Source organism: Geotrypetes seraphini, chromosome 10, assembly GCF_902459505.1.
Source record: "Geotrypetes seraphini chromosome 10, aGeoSer1.1, whole genome shotgun sequence".
NCBI lineage: Eukaryota > Metazoa > Chordata > Amphibia > Gymnophiona > Dermophiidae > Geotrypetes > Geotrypetes seraphini.
The window spans coordinates 145,953,888-145,974,921 of record NC_047093.1 but is presented as its reverse complement, the minus strand read 5'-3'; the positions used below and the strand labels follow the sequence as shown (position 1 = coordinate 145,974,921).

The following is a 21,034-nucleotide window of genomic DNA, read 5'->3' as shown; positions in this document are numbered from 1 at the left end:
AGCTGTGGTCCCAGCACAAATCCCTAATGAACCCCATTATTTATACTTCTCCATTGAGAATGTTGACCATTTAAACATTACCTCCTATTCCATGACTTTCTAATTTCCTAAGAAGGTACTTTGTCAAATGCCTTTTGAAAATCCAAATATACAATATCAACCAGCTCACCTTTATCCACATAGTAACATAAGAACATAAGCAGTGCCTCTGCCGGGTCAGACCAGAGGTCCATCCCGCCCAGCAGTCCGCCCCCGCGGCGGCCCAACAGGTCATGACCTGCCTTAATCACCAGAAGGGGCCCCCTTGCCCCCTAGGTTTCTCATCGAAGTCCTATCTTCCCATCAATGTCCTAACCCTCCGGCCTTGCACCTGCACGACCTGGTGAGCTGTCTATACTTATGCAACACCCCAGCACCTCCCTCAGTACCCCACGATCCCCTTTTCCCTCAGTAATCTGTCCAATCCCTGTTTGAATCCCTGTACTGTACTCTGCCGGATCACTTCCTCCGGGAGCGCATTCCATTTGTCCACGACCCTTTGGGTGAAGAAAAACTTCCTTGCATTTGATTTGAACCTATCTCCCTTCAGTTTCTCTGAGTGCCCCCTCGTACCTGTCGTCCCTTTTAGTCTGAAGAACCTGTCCCTGTCCACCCTCTCTATGCCCCTAAGTATTTTGAAGGTCTCTATCATATCCCCCCTGAGCCTCCTCTTTTCCAGAGAGAAGAGCCCCAGTTTATCCAGCCTCTCAGCATATGGGCAGTTTTCCAGCCCTCTTACCAGTTTCGTTGCCCTCCTTTGGACTCTCTCAAAAACTGCCATGTCCTTCTTGAGGTGCGGCGACCAATATTGAACGCAGTATTTCAGATGTGGGCGCACCATCGCTCGATACAGCGGCATGATGACTTCCCGCGTCCTGGTTGATATGCCCCTCTTGATGATGCCCAGCATCCTGTTGGCTTTCTTCGAGGCTGCTGCACACTGTGCGGATGGTTTCATGGATGGATCCACTAGCACACCCAAGTCTCTCTCAAGTCCGGTGTCTTCCAGCAATCTCCCCCCCATTTTATACTCGAACAACGGGTTCTTTTTCCCTATGTGCATGACCTTGCATTTATCTACGTTAAAGCGCATTTGCCATTTGTTTGCCCAGTCCTCCAGCTTATCGAGGTCCCTTTGCAGTTCCTCACACTCCTCCCTGGTCCTAACTCTGGCGCAGAGCTTGGTATCGTCTGCAAATTTTATAACCTCACACTTTGCCTCCGTTTCCAGGTCATTGATAAATATGTTGAAGAGTAGCGGCCCCAGCACCGATCCCTGCGGCACACCGCTCGTGACTCCCCGCCAGTCAGAATATTGGCCCTTTACTCCGACCCTCTGTAGTCTACCTGACAGCCAGTGCTTGATCCATCTGTGTACATCCCCGCCCACCCCGTGGTTCCACAGCTTCCTAAGCAGCCTTTCATGTGGCACCTTGTCAAAGGCCTTTTGAAAATCGAGGTAAATGATGTCTATGGGTTCCCCTTTGTCCACCTGACTGCTTATTCCCTCAAAGAAGTACAGAAGGTTTGTCAGGCACGACCTTCCCTTACAGAATCCGTGCTGGCTTGTCCGCAGTAGGCCATTTTTCTCGATGTGCTCGCAAATGCTGTCCTTGATCATTGCTTCCACCATCTTCCCTATAACTGAAGTCAGGCTCACCGGCCTGTAGTTCCCGGGGTCACCTCTCGATCCCTTCTTAAAGATAGGTGTGACATTCGCCAGTTTCCAGTCCTCTGGTACCTCTCTAGTTTTCAAGGATAGGTTGCAAACATGCTGGATTGCGCCCGCTATTTCCTGACTTAGTTCCTTTAGAACCCTTGGGTGGATCCCGTCCGGTCCCGGTGATTTGCCGCTTTTCAGTCTGTCAATCTGCTTGAGGACATCCTCCCGACTTACCTCTATATGCCCCAATCTTTTGGCCTGCTCCCCACTCATGAGCTCCTCTGAGTCCGGTATATTGGACGTGTCCTCGCTCGTGAAGACCGACGAGAAGAACGTGTTCAACCTCTCAGCTACCTCTTTATTCTCCTTAATCACTCCCTTCCTATCCCCATCGTCCAATGGCCCCACCTCCTCTCTCACTGGTTGCTTCCCCTTTACGTAACTGAAGAATGCCTTGAAGTTTTTCGCCTCCCTGGCCAGCCCCTCCTCGTATTTCCCTTTTGCTTTTCTAATCTCTCGGATTTCCTGTGCTCCTGGTGATTTTCCTCCTTTGGATCCCTTTTCCATTTCCGGAAGGACACTTTCTTGTCACTGATTACCTTCTTTACTTCATGTGTCATCCAAACCGGGTCTTTTGACCGCTTGTTCTTGCGGCCTTTCCTGAAACTGGGGATGTACAGTTTTTGCGCTTCCTGCAGTGTGTCCCTGAGAAGGGTCCAGGCGCTCCCTACAGTCTCCATCCTAAAGCCGTTCCTGAGCTTCCTCCCCACCATTTTCCTCATAGCAACATAGTTCCCTTTCCTGAAGTTGAGCGCAGTCGTTGCGGTCCTCCCCACTATGGGTGACCCCCCTTTCTAATGTGAATCTGATCACGTTGTGATCACTGTTGCCTAGTGTTCCTCCCACTTCTACCCCTCTTGCAGGCCCCCCTAATCCGTTAAGGATGAGGTCAAGAGTAGCATCCCCTCGCGTCGGTTCCTTGACTAGTTGCTCCATGAAGCAGTCCCTCACAGCTTCTACGAATCCTGCTTCCCTCGTGGAGTTGGAGTGTCCCGTACTCCAGTCTATCCCCGGGTAGTTGAAGTCCCCCATCACTGTTACACTTCCAGTCCTGCATTCCTGTCTCAGTTCTGCTTCCAAGTCTTGTCCTATTGTTTCTGACGCACCAGGCGGGCGATAATACAGCCCCAGCTTTATGTCTGCACTCTTCTTTCCCGGCAATTTGACCCATAGCGATTCTAGCTCCTCTGCCTTTGTTGCCGTATCGATCCCAATCGAGTAGATATAGTCCTTTATATACAGCGCTATGCCTCCCCCCTTCTTGTGGGTCCTGTCCCTCCTGTAGAGCTTGTAACATAACATAGTAAATGATGGCAGATAAAGACCTGAACGGTCCATCCAATCTGCCCATTAGTTATGCTCATTCACCCCTTCAAAGAAATGCAGTAGTTTGGTGAGGCAGGATTTCCCATGACTAAACCAAGTTGGCTTTCGCTCATTAATTCATGATTATGTATTTGTTCTGCATTTTGTTCTTTATAATAATCTCTACCATTTTGCCTGGCACCGATGTCAGACTCCCGGATCACCTCTGAAACCCCTTTTTAAAAATCGGTGTCACGTTGGCCACCCTCCAGTCTTCCGGTACTATGCTGGATTTTAACGAAAAATTACTAACAATAGCCCTGCAAGTTTAATTTTTCAATTCTATCAGCACTCTGGGATGTATACCATACAGTCCAGGCGATTTGCTACTGTTCAGTTTGTCAAATTGACCCATTACATCTTCCAGTGTAACAGCTCAGAGCAGGCTTTAGGATGTCCCATGATTCTGTCTGTAAAATCTGCCAGATTTAATTTAATTTAGAAGCACCTTGCAAGCCCCTAAGCAGTGGCAGTGAGGCAAATGTGTGCGAATCAGAGTAAACCCAAAACTGAAAGCATATATTGGTTCCTGTTTCCAGCTTAAATAAAAGCCTTCCAAGCAATAAAAAATGGTAAGCTTATATTTAAAGGCCCAGAAAACAGGCATGAAAATGTGCTTCCTTTGGATTTCCCTGGCACATGCACAAAAGGGCTGAGCTTAACACACAGCTCTTGTGCATGTAGCAGGCACGTTCCTCCCTCTTAACACTAACAGCATGCATGCAGTTTGTACGCTATTACTGTTGAGCACTGGAAAATTATTTTGCTGCACTTTTGTTGTGGTATTTCCCAGTGCTGGAGTTTTGAGCATCAGCCCACCAGTCTCTGATAGAAACCATGAATTATCAATTTCTGAAAAGTCTTCTCTGTAACACAAACTGTGGTATTCTGCTGTTAATTTGCTCTCTCTTTTCTCAGACATCAGAGTTCGCCATCAGATCTTCTTCTGAACTCCTTTCAGAACCAAACTCTCAGCAAAGCGAGGGACCCACCCCACAGGCTCCCTGCAACCAGCCATAGAACCCATGAAAAGGCAGAATCCATGAGGGCCAGAAGCTCTAAAATTGCCATTAAAATCCTGTGGGTCACTGTGTGTGTGTGCGCTGATTAATTGTCCGATTGAAAACGGAGATTGATGTTCAAACAATTTTGCATGCAAGTGAGTTTCACAGAGGGACATAATCCCATCCGATCAGTCGTTGGAAAAGTGACTGACACATGCGCAGAGCTGGTATGGGAAGCCCCAAATCAGCCTCCTGCTGCTCAGCTGTTCAGGGCAGGAAGACCTTTTTTTTTTTTTTAATGGGCACAGATGTGCACTTGTTACAAACACACAATAACTGTCCCCCATTAAAAAAATAAAGTTGTGCCGGCCCACTCACAATGACCCTCCCCCCCCACACAAAAAAAAAGATCAGCAGGAGGGATGCCCATTCCTTCCTGCCTCAGCCACCTGGACCCCCCCCTCACACCACACACCATTCTCCTATACCTTATTCAGAAGACAGCAGGAGGGATGCTCACTCCCTCCTGCTGATAGGCCCACTTCTTCAAAATGGCCCTCCTATGGGAGGGTCCTTAGGCACCTAAGCAAATCAGAGGCCCCTCCCAGTGCATCCTGGGATGCACTAGGAGAGGCCTAAGACTCTGGTTGGGTCAGGGGGCCTGGGGAAAAGAAGAAGCAATATGGTTCGTTCTGAAAAGAGATATAACTTTTATCTGCATGGGTGTTGTCTACAGACTCAATTGCAGCTAATTGATAAAGATCTGGTTGCAGATATCCAAAAGTTGGGAAAGAAAGGGTAGGTGCAGATGTTGAGTGATTTCAACTTGCCAGATGTGGACTGGAATTTCAGTCTGCAGATTCGGAAAGAAGTAGACAGATCATGAATGCCTTTCAAGGGGCTCTGCTTTGCTCAATGTGTGGCACAGTGGTTAGAGCTACTTCCTCAGCACCCTGAGGTTGTGGGTTCAAATCCCATGCTGCTCCTTGTGACCCTGGGCAAATCATTTGGCCCCTCTGTGGAGGATTATTTGGAGGACTCAGGTCTGCCTAAATTAAAGAATATTGATAAGCTTTCCCTGAAAGCCCCGATCTCAATTCGAGAACTCCAGGAGGTGCAACGGAATTATTCTGCTCCTGCTCCAGGTCCGGATGGCTTTACGGCAGAATTTTTAAAATTATTGTCCTCCGCTTATCTGTATGTCACTGCGAGACTATTATACCCGGGTCATTGAAAATGGTGCCTTTCCCCAGGGAGCTAATGAAGTCTTTATTACCTTATTGTTGAAACCTGAGAAAGAGCCATCACTCCCTGAGTCCTACCGTCCCATATCCCTCCTTAATGTGGATATAAAAATCTTAGCTAAAACATTGGTGAACTTGGAATACAAGGAACGACTTAAGAAACTGGGATTGTTCTCCCTTGAGAAAAGGAGACTGCGAGGGGATATGATCGAGACTTTCAAAATACTGAAAGGAATCGACAAAATAGAGCAGGAAAAAAATTGATTTACAATGTCCAATGTGACACAGACAAGAGGACATGGACTGAAGCTAAGGGGGGACAGGTTCAGGACAGATATCAGGAAGTTCTGCTTCACGCAACGAGTGGTGGACACCTGGAATGCTCTCCCAGAGGAGGTTATTGCGGAATCCACCGTTCTAGGATTTAAAAGCAAACTAGATGCACATTGCACATCTCCTTATGAGAGGCATAGAGGGATATGGGTGACTAAAATTACTTATTATGAAAGGGAATTATAATGGCAAAACAAGGGTGATACTGAAAATACTGCTTTGATTAGTCACCCATCAGCAATCTATAAATCTTTATATATATAAAAAATGAGTCCAACCGTCCCATATCCCTCTTAAATGTGGATATAAAAATCTTAGCTAAAACATTGGCGGTTTTTATATATATATAAAGATTTATAGATTGCTGATGGGTGACTGACTAAAATTACGCCAGGTGTATACCTGGCTGGGCCTCCGCGTGTGCGGATCGCCGGACTTGATGGACCGAAGGTCTGAACCGGAGACGGCAGTTCTTGTGTTCTTGTGTCCTTCTTCCCAGACTCATTGGCTCAGAACAGGCGGGTTTTGTGCAGGGCAGACAATCTGTCCATAATGTACATAAGGTGCTTCTAGCCATAGCACATGCACAACAACATGATATTCCTATGGTGTTAGTGAGCTTAGATGCTGCCCGTGCTTTTGATCAGGTGAATTGGCAATATCTATTCACTGTGTTGGATTATATGGGTATGGACGGTTAGTATGTGCAGGCTCTTAATACTTTATACATAGCCTCCGCTGCGCGCTTGTTAGTTAATGATAGTATTACCGATCCGTTCCCAATCACATGCAGCACCAGGCAGGGTTGTCCTTTTGTTTCTTTTATATTTGGAACCTTTTTTATGCACAGTACTGCAGGATCTGGATGTGGCCAGACTCCATTCCTAAGAAATCTGTAAAGGCTTTTGCAAACGACTTACTTTTTACTCTCACTAACCCCCAACGGTCGATCCCTCAACTTTTGCAATCCCTGGAGGAATTTTAGGTTCTATTCAGGGTTTGCACTGAATTGCACTAAGTCTATGGCTTTGGCCATTCCAGAAACAATTTCTGCCAATTGGGTGGATAATTTTCCATTTTCCTGGGCTCAAAATTCTATTAAGTACCTGGGGGTGAGGATTCCCTGAGATCTCTCCACAGTGTATGCATGTAATGTTGATTCATTACTGGATGATACTCTTAAATCCCTGAATCTTTGGGCTACATTCCCCTTATCAGTGGCAGGGCGGGTGGCCTTATATAATATGGTAGTATTTCCAAAATAGCTGTATAAATTTCAAGTCTTACCACTTTTGTTAATTCATTCTCATTACTGCCAGCTCACAAAAATTTGTTTGGGGGGGGTAAGAAGCCATGTATGACGTTACACAGGGTATGTTTACCTCGGGACAGGGAGGGATATGGCCTATTAAACATTCATTGGTATGCACTGGCGTGCCAGATGAGGCACATCAACGATTGGTTTTGGGGAACTTGTTATTTCTCTGACCCAGTTTTTGAGTTGTCTTTGATTGCTCCATATCATTTTAGTTTTATGCTTCATGTGACGAGCCCTGCCCTTTGTTCTGTGGTGCAGAGTTATCCAATCTTTACCCCGTCACGACGAGCATGGCGCTGGGTTTGTCGGGCTTTGTCTGTCTCCTCTTCTGTCTCTCCTTATCTCCATATCCAAGGTAATGTGAATTTTCTGCCGGGGATTCAGAGTCAGCCTTTTTAGAGATGAGCAAATGCGGGTCTTTGTTATCTTTTTCAATTGTTTACGGAGGAAGGTCTATTGGCCTCTTTTGACATTTTATGTTGCTAATACAAGTTGCCTAGGCAGGATATTTTTTCTTATTATCAATTACGACATTATATACAATCATTACCCACATGCCATTTAACTGAGGAATGTAGAGACACTATATCCAGCCTTTCGGCTCAGCAACATATCCCTTTGCAATTTCATCATGTGGGAATTTTAGTCAGTCAACCTGGTATAAACTTTGAGATTTTGGCTGCGGTATGGGCGGACGACTTACACTGTGCACTTACTTCTCACCAGATCCAACAAAGATTGGAAAATTCTCAAAAATTAACTGGCAATATTTTGCATTGGGAATTCCAACTTAAGTTTATTTTGAGACTATATATTTCACCCCTGAGGGCCTTCCGCATGCGAATTGTGCAGTCCCATAGCTGTCCAAAATGTGGTCAAGCCAAGGCCACCTTGGGCCATATGTTTTGGACTTGTCCAGTTGTAGTGCTATTTTGGACTAGATTGGGACACTTTACATCTACATTGTAGGGCAGGCGATGGACTCCTACCCCAAGAGCATTGTTTGGATTTTATATGATCGCTTCACTTAAACCTAAAGGAATGTCAGCGTTTGTTGCCCGAGTCGTGCTGCTGGGCAAAAAGACAATCTTATCTGGTTGGCTATCCGGGGAGCCCCCGACTTACAGCCAGTGGAGATTGGCCATGATTGTACAAGCCTCCTTAGAATGTAGAACATTTGTTGACGTTGATTCCTGTGCTTGAGATTGCTTTCGGTTGATTTGGGAGCCCTTTTGGGGGAACCTTACACCGCTTGCGAGAAGTCATTTATTGAATCTGTGATTCTTGTTTTGTTTGATTTTATTCTGTGCCTGTTTTCGATTGTGTTTGTAGGGGTGGGGGGTAGGAGGGGGGAAGGGAACAGGGGTTATGCTATTGTATTATGAAAAAGGTGTATTTTGTAATTATTTTTCTGTTTGCACTTTGTTTCAATAAACACATTTCAACATGCTTTAGACTGGTCTGTCCTTTAACAGTAAACAGTTGTTAAACTGAGCACAGCCTAGTCTATATTTATTTGCGCACCTGTAACACATCTCACCATGAGACAGCAGGGACTATGCGGAAGGACTGAATGCCACCATAACACAATCTATCATGATAGAGCAGGGACTGTGCAGAAGATCTGAGTGTCCCTGTACTACATCCTTTCATGCAAGCAAGTACCCCACTATCAGTCAAGGCCCAGAGTATCAGGGTTTATAGGCAGTCTGAGCTCTCTATGAGTTAGCATGTGATGCAAGCAGCCTGACCTATTTACTCATGATGCCCACTAGAGCTCCTGCCTCTGGCATTAACCAGCTAATGACAGCAGCGGAGCATGACTCAGGTGCTGTACAGTTGGTTTGTTTAAAAAATGATTCCTCCAGAACTGCCTTTGTTGCATTCTAAACCCCCTTCCCCCAGAAATACAGGCACTTCCCCTTTGCAAGTCCACACAGACCCTACACACACACATTAGCCAGCCTACCAGCCAGGCTTTGTGTGAACCCCTGTCCTGTCCCTGTTGCCAAAGTACCTTACTCTCATCTGGTTCCATGGCTGAAGTTCTCTGTGGCTCCCTGGGTGACTCTTTGTCCTCCTCGGTTGACTGAGAAGAGAGCTCAGGTGCTCTCAGCTCCTACCCTGAAAGCTACACCTCCCATCTCCCTGTGCTGAGACCTTGGACCTGCTTCCCCACCCCAGCATCATTGCAGGGTTACACCCAGACAGAACCTGTTCAGTAAAGTCTGAGCTATAATCAAAGAGACTGGCTCACAGAACAGCAAGAACTGACAGCTAAGTGACTGTCTGCAACCGGGCACGTTATTGAGTCCGGGCAAGTTATTGAGTCCTGGTTCTAATCTCTAGATTTGTCCCCGACTCTATGTGTGACCTTGAAGGGGATTTTATCTCTCTGTGCGTCAGCTCTAATCTCTGGTTCTGTCCCTGACTGGGTGTGTGACCCTGGGGTGAGTCACTTTACCTTCCTGTGCCTCAGCTCTAATTCCCGGCTCTGGCCCTGACCTACTGTGTGTGACCCTGGGTTGAATCATTTTATCTCCCTGTGCCTCTGCTCTAACCCCCAGTTTTGTCACAGTATCTCCTTGTGCCTTGAATTCTAATGCCCCTCTTTCTTATGCTTGGAAAGGGGCATCCTATTACCTTTTGTGTGCCGATGATTTGCAATTTTTTGTCCCAGTTTCTACCTCCACTGATGATTCTATTAGATGCATTATATTATGTATGAATGTGGTTTGTACTTGGTTGAGGACCAATAGACATCATCCAGATGTGTGTAAGACACAAATGTTTGTAGAGGATTTTTTTTAACTACTTGGTAGATTTATCTTAAGAATTCTAAGCTATGGTTGTTGCATTTTATATACTGTACAGTGATGGCTAATGTGTAAATTCTTTGAGCTCTCCAAATTATTTTTAGGGGATGAGATTTCTATGTAATTGTAATGTTATTGAAAGCATTTTGTAAATGTATTGTGCATGAATTATTGTGAATGTTTTTCAATTGTTAACGGCTTAGTTTTAGGCGGTCTAGAAATATTAGAAAGAACACGTGTTTTAATGTGTGAAAAAGATGGTCTCAGAGTAGAGAGTGAAGGAAGAGAGAGCTTATTAACATGAAGCAATCTGTTAGAGCAGTGGTCTCAAACTCAAACCCTTTGCAGGGCCACATTTTGGATTTGTTGGTACTTGGAGGGCTGCAGAAAAAAATAGTTAATGTCTTATTAAAGAAATGACAATTTTGCATGAGGTAAAACTCTTTATAGTTTATAAATCTTTCCTTTTGGCTAAGTCTTAATAATAATATTGTCATTTATAGCTAAAGAGATATGATCAAGAAACTATTTTATTTTACTTTTGTGATTATGATAAACATACCGAGGGCCTCAAAATAGTACCTGGCGGGCCGCGAGTTTGAGGCCACTGTGCTAGAGTGATGCTCAGTTTATAGGGACACCACTGAGGACAAGTATTCTAGGTAGAATCCGTGCAATATTTTAAAACCAAAACAAAACCCCCCTCCAATCTATTCTAGCACTCACTAGAAGCCAATGAAGATATTTTTTAAAAGATGTGTAATTCTGTCAAATCTTGATTTATGAAGAAATACTCTTGTGTTCTGTAATAATTGAATCCTAAAAAGGGATCTTTTTGAAAGTCAAATGTAAAGAGAGTTATAATAATCCGTTTTAGAAAAAAGTGAGAGCTTCAACAATTTTCGGCATGTCATCCAAGGAAAACTAGAAATAAAGTTGATGTAGCAATCTGAGTTTACAAAACACCGATGATGTCAGATGTTTGATTTGATAATATCATTTTAAATCAGTATCAACCCAGACCATGCAAGTTGAAGTTTGATAGATTTGCCACCTGTTTGGCAGGTTAAATTTAAGATCTTGTGTTGATCTATAAGGCACTAAATAACAAGGTGCCTTTATGTATTGCATTTTCTTTTATTATTTATAGGCAACTCTTTAGTTGCACTGAATAAAGAATGTTTTTTTTGAATGTTCCTTCATTTAGACTGGTCAATCAGAATAGGATTTTTTCTGTAACGGGACCAGAATTGTGGAAGTACGGGGAGACAAGACATTTTTTAGATATATTAGTGATAGGAAGAAGTGCAAAAGTGGCATTGTGAGACTCAAAGGTGAAGGGGAGGAATATGTAGAAGCTGATTTAAAAAAAGGCCGAATTGCTTAACAAATATTTCTGTTATGTGTTTATGGCTGAAATGACGGGAGCAGGACCACAGAAGACAAACTTAAATAGGGATGGAGGAGGGTCACGTGACGCCATGCTCCAGGGAGGTCGCTGAGTGCTTCTTCTCCGGCCGCCAACCCATAAAAATCCCGTCTGTTTGATTTTTTTTCCTCCCGTGTGGGACGATCCGCCGTCTGAATGCATTTAGTTGTTCTTGAGTTTCGTTTATTTGCCGCCAGATGCCGTCTAAAGCACAGCGCAAAGAGAAGGATCGCAGCCGTGTTTTGGACGGCAAGATGGCGCATGCATCGAGTCCCCCGGGCCCTCCCGCCACGTCTTCATGGGTCTCCGAAGTGACAGCGGAGGTTATGGCAGCCATGGAATCGATGCTGGACCAAAAACTGCAGCGTCTTGATTCGAAGCTGGAGACCTTGCAGGGAGCCATTGAGGGTGTGAGTAGGGACCTGGCCCAATTCCAGCAGCGGGTGAGTGCAGTGGAGGACCGAGTGGGAGGTGTGGAAACCCAGCAGGCTGTACAGCTTCGTCGCCTGGGGGTTCTGGAGGATTGCCTGGAGGACCTAGAAAACAGGCCCAGCGCAATAATCTACGATTTATAGAGCTCTCGGAATCTCTGCCTGACCTGGAACTTCGCACCTTTCTTGAACATTGGCTGCCCTCGTTTCTGAACCTTCCCGAGGGCCTTGGACCATTGCGGGTGGAATGGGCCCACAGGCTGGGAGCCAGGCGGGGGAGGAAGCCCGACCTAGGGTGGTTATTGCGCGCCTATTGAACTTTGCTCATAAGACAGCGATGCTGCAGGCTATTCGTGGAGGGCACCAGCTGATGCACGAGAATCTCAGGATCCTGTGCTTTCAGGATTATTCCACCAAGGTGGCACAACAGCGTCACCAGTTTAGTCCTCTCTGCTCTCGCCTCTTTGCCCGCAAGATCCGGTTTGCTCTTCGTGTCTCTTATGGTGGCTCTACCAGTTTCTATGAGACCGTGGCAGCAGCTCAGGGCTTCTTGGACCGGCTGGAGGAGACCAAGGGTTCGCCTTCTTCAACGGCACCTTGATAATGGCTCTACCAGTTTCTACGAGACCGTGGCGGCAGCTCAGGGTTTCTTGGACCGGTTGGAGGAGTTTGAGGGTTCGCCTTCTTCAACGGCACCTTGATTTCTGTAGTGCTGTTTGGCAGCTTTGGTTTTTTTTTAAACTGTTTTTGGATTCTGGCTCGTGAGCTCCAGTGGAGGGCTTTGGACTGGACTCTCTTCAGTTGCTGGGGCTATATGGGTCTCTTATTTTCTTGGTGGCTGGTGGAATGACGGTGGGCTGTTTCTGTGCTGATTGGACATTTCCTGAGCCCTGCGGCAGGCCCTGTGTCCAGGAGATGGCTGCCTGTTGGTTTAGGGCTGTTGCTTGTGACTCTGTCTCCTGGACTGGTACCCCATCTTTTCTGCGACCCAGCTCTCAGCTGCTCCGGGCCTGAGGGAGTGCTTCCTTTCTTTCCTGGACTTATCCAGCTGTGGTTGGTTCATCGTGCCCTGGCCTCGAGCTGGGGAGTGCTCTTGAGGCCCAGTTATGCCACGGTCTCTTGGTCGGGACTCCTCGGACTACTAGGACTGTTGCCATGTCCCTGCCTGGGGTGGTGTCTATTTTGATCCCGGTGCTTCAGTTGGGGGTTTGTTTGTGGGAGCCTCCGGATGTGTTTTGGCTGGTTCGGGCCTGCTCATGTGGATGTTGGTTGATTGTGATTGGCTGGCTGGTGTGGTTGGTGGTGGGGATCTGATGGGTTATGAGTGCTGCCCGGTTCTGTTTCGCTCTGGTGTGTTTGAGTTGAGTTTGGGGGCGTATGGGCTTGGTGTGTTTGTGGGGTGGGGACTGGTGGGCGTAACCTATTGTTTGGCACCATGGGGGTCCTGGGGTTGGTGTTCTAGATGGTCTCCTGCGGGGTGGTTTCTTAATTCTGGACATTAGGGATTGGGTTGGGGGGGTGTCCTGTCGTGACTGGTTCCTCAGGAAGGAGCCTGGGTTTCTTTTGGGAGGGATGGGTAGTTTGGGTATTCTGGGTTTGGTGTCTAGTTGGGTTTGGGAGGTTGGAGGGGGGTTTGTTTGGGTTGGGAGGGTTTGGTAGGGGTGGGTGGGGTGGAGTTGGGGGTGGGTCCTTTTGGGTACTGTGGTACTACTGGCTTCCGTGGGGTTGACTCACTGGGGGGGGGGGAGTGAGCTGGGATGCCCCCTCTCTGTCTGTGGCAGGGCAGTTTTCCCTTGTGGATTTCTTTCCTATTTCATTTCTATGTCCCTTAAACTGTTTTCTTGGAATGTGGGGGGTATTCATTCCCCTATCAAGAGGCAAAAGGTGCTTTGGCAACTTCGACGAAACCGAGCTGACGTAGCCTTTTTACAGGAGACGCATTTGCCTGCTACTGAACATGCAAAGCTCCAAACTTGGTGGGTGGGAGCGGTCCTGGACTCTCCAGCCAAGGGTAAGAAAGCTGGAGTGGCTATATTGGTGGGTAAGCATCTTCAGTTAGTGGTACATGATACTGTTAGTGACCCTGAGGGTTGGTATATTCTTGCTTCTGTTAGTTTGAACTCTACCCCTTATATCTTATGTAATTTGTATGCCCCCAATAGCCCAGGAGCGGGGTTTTTTCACCATTTGGCTGATCTTCTTTCTGTGTATAGGGATGTCCCCTTGGTGGTGGGGGTGATTTTAACAAAGTGGCTGATCCCCTTTGGGACCGCTCGAGAGGGGTGGGGAGGGAATCTCATAAACCTACCACCGGCATTGCTATCTTTGGACGCCTGGAAAGCCCTACATCCCCTGGAAAAGGATTTTACTCATGTTTCCCGGGCCCATGAGTCATTATCTCGTATTGATTATCTTCTTCTCTCGCGTTCGCTGTTTTCGGAGCTCCTTGATTCAAAGCTCGGTCCTATCGAGATTTCTGATCATGCGTGGGTGACGGCTGAGTGGCAGCTCCGTCCATTGGGGTGGTGTTTCCCTAGCTATCTCTATAGGGATAGTAAGTTTCATGCTCATCTTGTCGCTCAGTGGCATTTGTTCCAGGAGACTAATGCGGCTCATTTTGATACCCTGTTATTGGCTTGGGAGACCGCGAAGGTGGTTCTTCGCGGAGAGATCATCTCTTATGTTAGCTTTCAGCGTCGGACATATCAATGGGAGCTGCTGCACTTGGAGCGTCTGGTTTTGTCGCTGCGTCACCACTATGGTCATACGCATACTCTTGGTGATCGGGCCCAGTTATTGGAGGCCCAGTGCTCGCTTAATTCTCTTCTGCATCACCTTTACCGTTTTGCTAACAAGAGTAGTAAGCTTTTAGCAAGATTGGTGCAGCAACAGAGAGGTAGTTCTCATGTTGCTACCCTGATGGGGCGGGGAACTGAGATTGTGCATACTGATAAGGATATAAACTGAGTATTTCGGGCTTTTTTTGCACAGCTGTATTCCACTCCTGCTGACCCCCGATTGAATGGAGACTTGTATTTGTTGGGCCACGTTCTTCCGACCCTTTCGGCAGCGGCTAGAGAGCGGTTGGAGAATGTATTTATGCCGGAGGAGATCGAGCGAGCGATTCAGTCTAGTGCTTTGGGCAAATCTCCTGGGCCTGATGGCTTGCGTAGTGAGTTTTATAAGATCTTACGGGTGGACATTGCGCCTTTGTTGGCCTTAGTGTTTAACGCGGCGGTTGAATCCGGGACGCTACCTCGACATTTGAATACAGCCCAAATAATAGTTTTGTTAAAGCCAGGAAAGGACCCGCTGCGCCCTGAGTCATATATACCCATTCCTTTGCTGAACTTTGAGGCCAAGCTCTTTGCAAAAGTTTTGGCGAATCGTTTGGCACTGGAATTACCTAGTATTATTTTGGACCAGCAGGTTGGTTTTGTGAAGGGGCGAGCTGTTGCAAAGAATCTCAGGCGTATTCTGGCGGTCTTGGAACGGGCGGCCCAGGACCAGTTTCCTTCCCTGGTGATTAGCTTTGATGCAGAAAAAGCCTTTGACCAGGTGGATTGGGGTTTTTTATTTGTGGTCCTGAGAACTTATGGATTGGACCCTTGGTTTATTCAAGCTGTGCACACCCTCTATGCCGATCCCCAGGCACAGGTGTGGGCGAATGATGTTTTGTCCGATTCGTTCCCTATTTGTCGAGGCACCCGCCAGGGGTGCCCCCTTTCACCATTGTTATTCATTTTAACCCTGGATCCTCTTATTCAGGACATCCAGACAAACCCTGAGATCTTAGGGATGGTGGTGGGGGCTCATCATTTTAAAGTGGCGGTCTTTGCGGATGACCTTTTGGAATATTTGACCTCAGGCCTCCTTACCTGTTCTTTTGGAGAGTTTCCGGGAGTATGGGAACTTTTCGGGCTTTCGTTTGAATCACCATAAGTCGGAGGCTCTTGCTTTTCTGGACTCTCTCCGGGCGGACTGGGACCCCGGGTTCCCTTTGCGCCGGGCTGATCGTTCCTTGCGTTACTTGGGTATTCAGCTGTCGGTGGATGTTCGGGCCTTGTATCGGTTGAATGTAGATCGTTTGTTGACTGAGACTAAAGGGCTCCTGCGTCGCTGGATGAATCTTCCTCTCTCGTTGATGGGCCATGTTCACTTATTTCGTATGGTTATCTTTCCCAAGTGATTATATCTGCTACAAACGCTTCCCTTGTTTCTTTTGAAAAAAGACCTGGCCAATCTTCAGCGATTGGTTCTCTCCTTCTGTTGGGGGGTTAGGAAAGGTAAGATGAACAGCACTTTTCTTTATGGCTCCTGGTCCACGGGTGGCTTGGGGCTTCCCTCAGTTCACCTTTATAATTTGGCCTGTTTGCTCCACCATGTACGGGACTGGCTCTTTGTCGGTTCTCAATTCACGGATGTCGCCTTGGAGGCTGACTATTTTTTTCCTTGGGCATTGCCTTATCTATTACGTTGGGCTGGGAAGCCACAGTTGGATCTTGGGGCTCGTAGTTGTCTGGTTCAACTGCTGCGCAGGGCTTGGTGGTGTGTATCGTGGTTTTGGGGCCACTCGTATTCTAGTTCGGTTCTCTTGCCCATGGTGGGCAATGCAGCCTTTTGTCCGGGCCAGGATAATGTGGTTTTTAAACGTTGGGCACGGAAGGGGCTTTGCAATTTGGGGCATTTTCTTCAGGAGGATGGGAGCCTTTCTCCTTTTCCGGCTCTTCAGGCGTCCTGGTCCCTGAGTAGCTTGGATCACTTTGCTTATAGAGAACTTATAGAGACTATGTTGCTACTCTGCCTAGGGATTCCCTCCAGCATGCTTTTCTAGTTATCTTGCAGGAATTTTTTTTTGACGATAATTGGGATTGGCTCTCAGTGTCTCAATACCATCGCCGGCTGGTGGCTCTGCAGCCACGGAGGGACTATCGCCACCTTCTGTCTCTGTGGGCTCGGGACTTGGGTTGCCGCCCTCGGGTTGCATCCTTGTCTCCGTTGGTGCAGCAGATACCGCGGGTGGTGCAGAGTGCTGAGCTCCAGGAATGTCAATTTCGGGTCCTTCATAGGGGGTTATGTTTCTCAGAAGCAAGCCTTTTACTTTAGGTGTGTCTCTACCTCTATCTGTTTGAAGTGCCGACGGGTTGAGAACTCTTTGGCACATGGTCTTTGGTCTTGTGCGGTTATTGCTGCCTTTTGACTGGAGATTCGTTGTTATTTGCAGTCCCTGGTGGGCTATGCACTTCCCTCTCAGGTGGAGGGGGTACTCTTTTTGGCTACGGGTTTTCTGGGTGGGCTCTCTGCTGGAGATCCTTTACTTATACGCAAGGGCAATATAGTGGGGAGAAAATGTATTCTCAATCATTGGCTCCAGGACTCCCCATCCACCTTTTGGTATTGGCGCAATAAATTCCATCTGCTCATATTCTGGGAGTCCTTGTCAGCTCGGTTTTCTCGTACTCGGAGTAAGCTTTTTTTTGTCCGTTTGGGCGCCTTATTTGGACACTCTTTCCCCTCTGATTAAAAGCCAAGTTCTTAACCGGTTGCAGAAGCCAGTGGTGCCTGGGTTGCCAGTGGGTTAACGGGGTGGGGGGAGTTGGGTTGAGGGGTTGTAGGGGGGGAGGGATGGGGTGGCTTTTCTTGTTGGATGGGACTTGGCCGAGTCTGGGTTTAAGAACATAGCCTGGACCCTACCGAGCTCTGCCTCTTGGGTGGTTTGCTGCTGTTGTTGTTTTGTTCCTGTATTCTGTAGCTGGAAAAATGTTATTGTACTTGATCTGTTTGGTCTTTATCATTTAATAAACTGTTTTTGGGAAAAAAAAAAAAAATAGGGATGGAGGAGTAAGACCCTGATCAATTTTCAGAGGGTTATGGTCATGAGAAGCTAGCTAAAATAAAGGTAGACAAAGCAATGGGGCCGGATGGTGTACATCCTTGATTGCTGAACGAACTTAGGGAAGTTCTGGTAGCTGACTGATCTTTTCAATGAGTCTCTAGAGTCGGGAGTGGTACCGGAGGACTGGAGAAGGGCCTCTCCACAAAAGTGGAGGTAAGGAAAAAGTAGGGAATTACAGGCCAGTAAGTCTGACTTCTGTGGTAAGCAAATTAATGGAAATGCTTTTAAAACAGAGAATGGTCAAGTTTCTGGAATCCTGTGCATTACAGCCCAGAGGCAACATGGATTCACTAGAAGTGGGTCTTGTCAGACAAATCTGATCAATTTCTTTGACTGGGTGACTAGAAAATTGGATAGAGGATGTGTGCTAGATGTGGTGTATTTAGATTTTAGCAAAGCCTTTGACAGTGTTCCACACAGATGTCTAATAAATAAACTGAGTACCCTCGGGATGGGTCCCAAAGTTACGGGCTGGGTCAAGAACTGGTTGAGTGGAAGGCGACACAGAGGGTAGTGATCAATGGAGATCACTCTGAGGAAAGGGATGTTACCAGTGGTGTGCCTCAAGGTTCTATTCTTGGGCCTGTTCTTTTTAACATTTTTATAAACGATATTGCTGAAGGGTTGTCGGGTAAGATTTTCCTCTTTGCTGATAATACCAAAATGTGCAATAGAGTAGACACACAGCATGGTGTGAATAACATGAAGAAAGACCTGGCAAAGCTTGAAGAATGGTCTGAAATTTGGCAGCTAAAATTTTATGCTAAGAAATGCAAGGTCATGCATTTGGGCTGCAAAAACCAGAGGGAATGGTACAGTTTAGGGGGTGAAGAACTTATGTGCACAATGGAAGAGCGGGACTTAGGTGTGATTGTATGTGATTATATTAAGGTGGCCAAACAGTTTGAAAAGGTGACGGCGAAAGCTAGAAGGATGCTAGGTTGCATAGGGTGAGGTATGGCCAGTAGGAAAAAGGAGGTATGATTTCCCTGTATAAGATTCTAGTGAGACCTCATTTAGAATATTGTGTACAATTCTGGAGGCTGCACCTTCAAAAAGATATAAAAAGGATGGAGTTGGTCCAGAGGAATGGTAAAATGGTATGTGGTCTTCTTGATAAGGCTTATGGGAACAGACTTAAATATCTAAATCTGTATACTTTGGAGGAAAGGTGGGAGAGGGACGATATGATAGAAATGTTTAAATACCTACGTAATGTAAATGCGCATGAGTCGAGTCTCTTTCATTTGAAAGGAAACTCTGCAATGAGAGGCCATAGGATGAAGTTAAGCGGTGATAGGCTCCAGAGTAATCTAGGGAAATACTTTTTTACAGAAAGGGTGGTAGATGTGTGGAACAGTCTCCCAGAAGAGGCGGTAGAGACAGAGACTGTCTTAATTCAAAAGGGCCTGGGATCTCTCGGAGAGAGAAAGAGATAATGGTTACTGGGGATGGGCAGACTAGATGGGCCATTTGGCCTTTATCTGCCATCATGTTTCTATGTAATTACATCACAGCTTGGCAATATATTTATTAACCAGGCTTTTTCTGATTAAGGAGACCATGATAAAACAAGGAAAATGGTAAAACAAACAAACAAAACCTTAGAGAAGCAGCTGCATGGTTAAAAAGGGAGGTGAAGGAAGCTATTAGAACATTCTTCAGAAAACGGAAGATTTGACTGAAGATAATAGGAAACAGCAAATCAAATGCAAATTACTTAGAAGGAAAGTAAAGGGAGATTTTGAAAGAAGATTGCCTTGGAGGCAAAAACATCATAATACATTTTTTAGGTATATTAGAAGCATGAGGCTGGTAAAAGTATCAGTTGGACCAGTAGATGACTGAAGGGTAAAATGGGAACTCAAAGAGGACAAGGCCGTAGCTGAGAGACCTGAGAACCATTGATGACAGAAACCAAGTTAACGTTACATCTGGAAAATACTATTGTATCAAAATAAACTGTTTTTGTAAGATAATCTGGGAAGTCTTTTTATATTTAGGGTCACGGAGTTATAGTCTGTACCTTGTTTTTATAACCAGAAAAAATAAAGGTTGTGAGGGAAGTGACATCACCAGACTGCATGGATGCTTGACCGCTCAGCTCCAGATGCCGTAAGTGTAATTTTCATAACTATACCCCTCTATTGCGAGTGTTCAACCCTATAAAATAACAACCCGAGGGTGGAAATCGGGAGAAATCAGCTATTACTTCTATGGCTCAATCAGCCCACAGAGCGCTGAAAGATTTCGCCTTTGGCCCGTTGCAGGCTGACGAGGCAAAGATAGTGCCAAAGAGAGGAAACATAGCTACTCAGTCGCTTGTTGCAGAACCTACCGCGGGGGAGAACTCCACCCTTTTTTTGCTGGATCCTTTGGCTGAGGTGCAAGCCTTATTTTGTGAGATCCTCAATCACATGAAGGGGCTCCGTGGTGAATTTAACACGCTAGTGTCAGACCTCCGAAATGAACTAGCGGAGCTTGGCAATCGTGTAGGCGATCTGGAAACTCATTTTGAGGAACAACATGAAGCTCTGACCCAGGTTGACACGCGGACCAAAGATCTGCAGGCGCAGCAGGTGTACATCAATGACAAACTCAAGGATCTCGAGAACAGAAGCCGGCGGGCCAACCTTAGGATACAGGGTATACCCGAATCTGCAAACTATGGTGATTGCGAGAAGGTAGCCCAACAAATAGTGCTTCTGCTTTTTGCTGATGACCTTGAGCACTGATCTGTAGTGGACATCCAGTTTGGGGAGCCCTCCCTACCATCATTGGAGCGGTTGGAGAATGGTTACTTACAGCAGCCTGAGATCTCACTACTTCGATGGCAATGTACCAGACGGGAGGGTGGTCACCTGAAGCGACAATCAGAGCCTGAGCAGAGTCCCCAAACTGAAGGCCATTATGTAGTGGTGAATGTCTTCCTTTATATGACGCACTGCAGTTTTGTCATGGTACCAGTGTGATATGGACCTTCAGGGTTCTGGAATGTTCTTATGTGTGCACAGTTGAGCATTAGGGTTGGACTTTGGAATGATATTGTGTATCTTGCTTAAGAGAGGGTTTCACATGTCACCTCCACCATGTTGGGTGGCTGGTTTCTTTGGCTGGGAGGGCACCTGGGGATGGGCCCTTCCCTCCTTCCCTCCTTTGGGTAACGGGAGTGCACTTGTTGTTTTGTTCAGTGCTCTCTTGTATGGTTGTTATGGTTGGGTGGGGGGAGGTTTTTTGGGGGGAGGGAAGGATAATAATAAACTTTATTCTTGTATACCGCCATACCATTTAGATCTAGGCGGTCATGTGGGTCACTTATGAATAGAGCTTTTTTCCAAAGGTCTCTCTTTGGATGTTACCATGGGTCCCGAGGGACTGTTTACATTTGGCGATGAAAACGCCTAACCCCTTTTTGTAAGCTGTCCTCCAGAGTTGG

General features: G+C 46.5%; 1 protein-coding gene across 1 annotated transcript in view; it reads right to left on the bottom strand.

The window, feature by feature from the left end:
- The window catches only part of LOC117368704 (transient receptor potential cation channel subfamily M member 4-like), a 72,672-nt gene extending 63,574 nt beyond the window's left edge, over nucleotides 1-9,098 (bottom strand). Inside the window, exon 1 of the mRNA XM_033962447.1 lies at nucleotides 9,044-9,098. Within this exon, the coding sequence (XP_033818338.1) occupies nucleotides 9,044-9,064 (21 nt within the window). The 5' untranslated portion in view covers nucleotides 9,065-9,098. The remainder of the gene's footprint in view (nucleotides 1-9,043) is intronic.
- Between the last annotated feature and the right edge of the window lie 11,936 nt (nucleotides 9,099-21,034).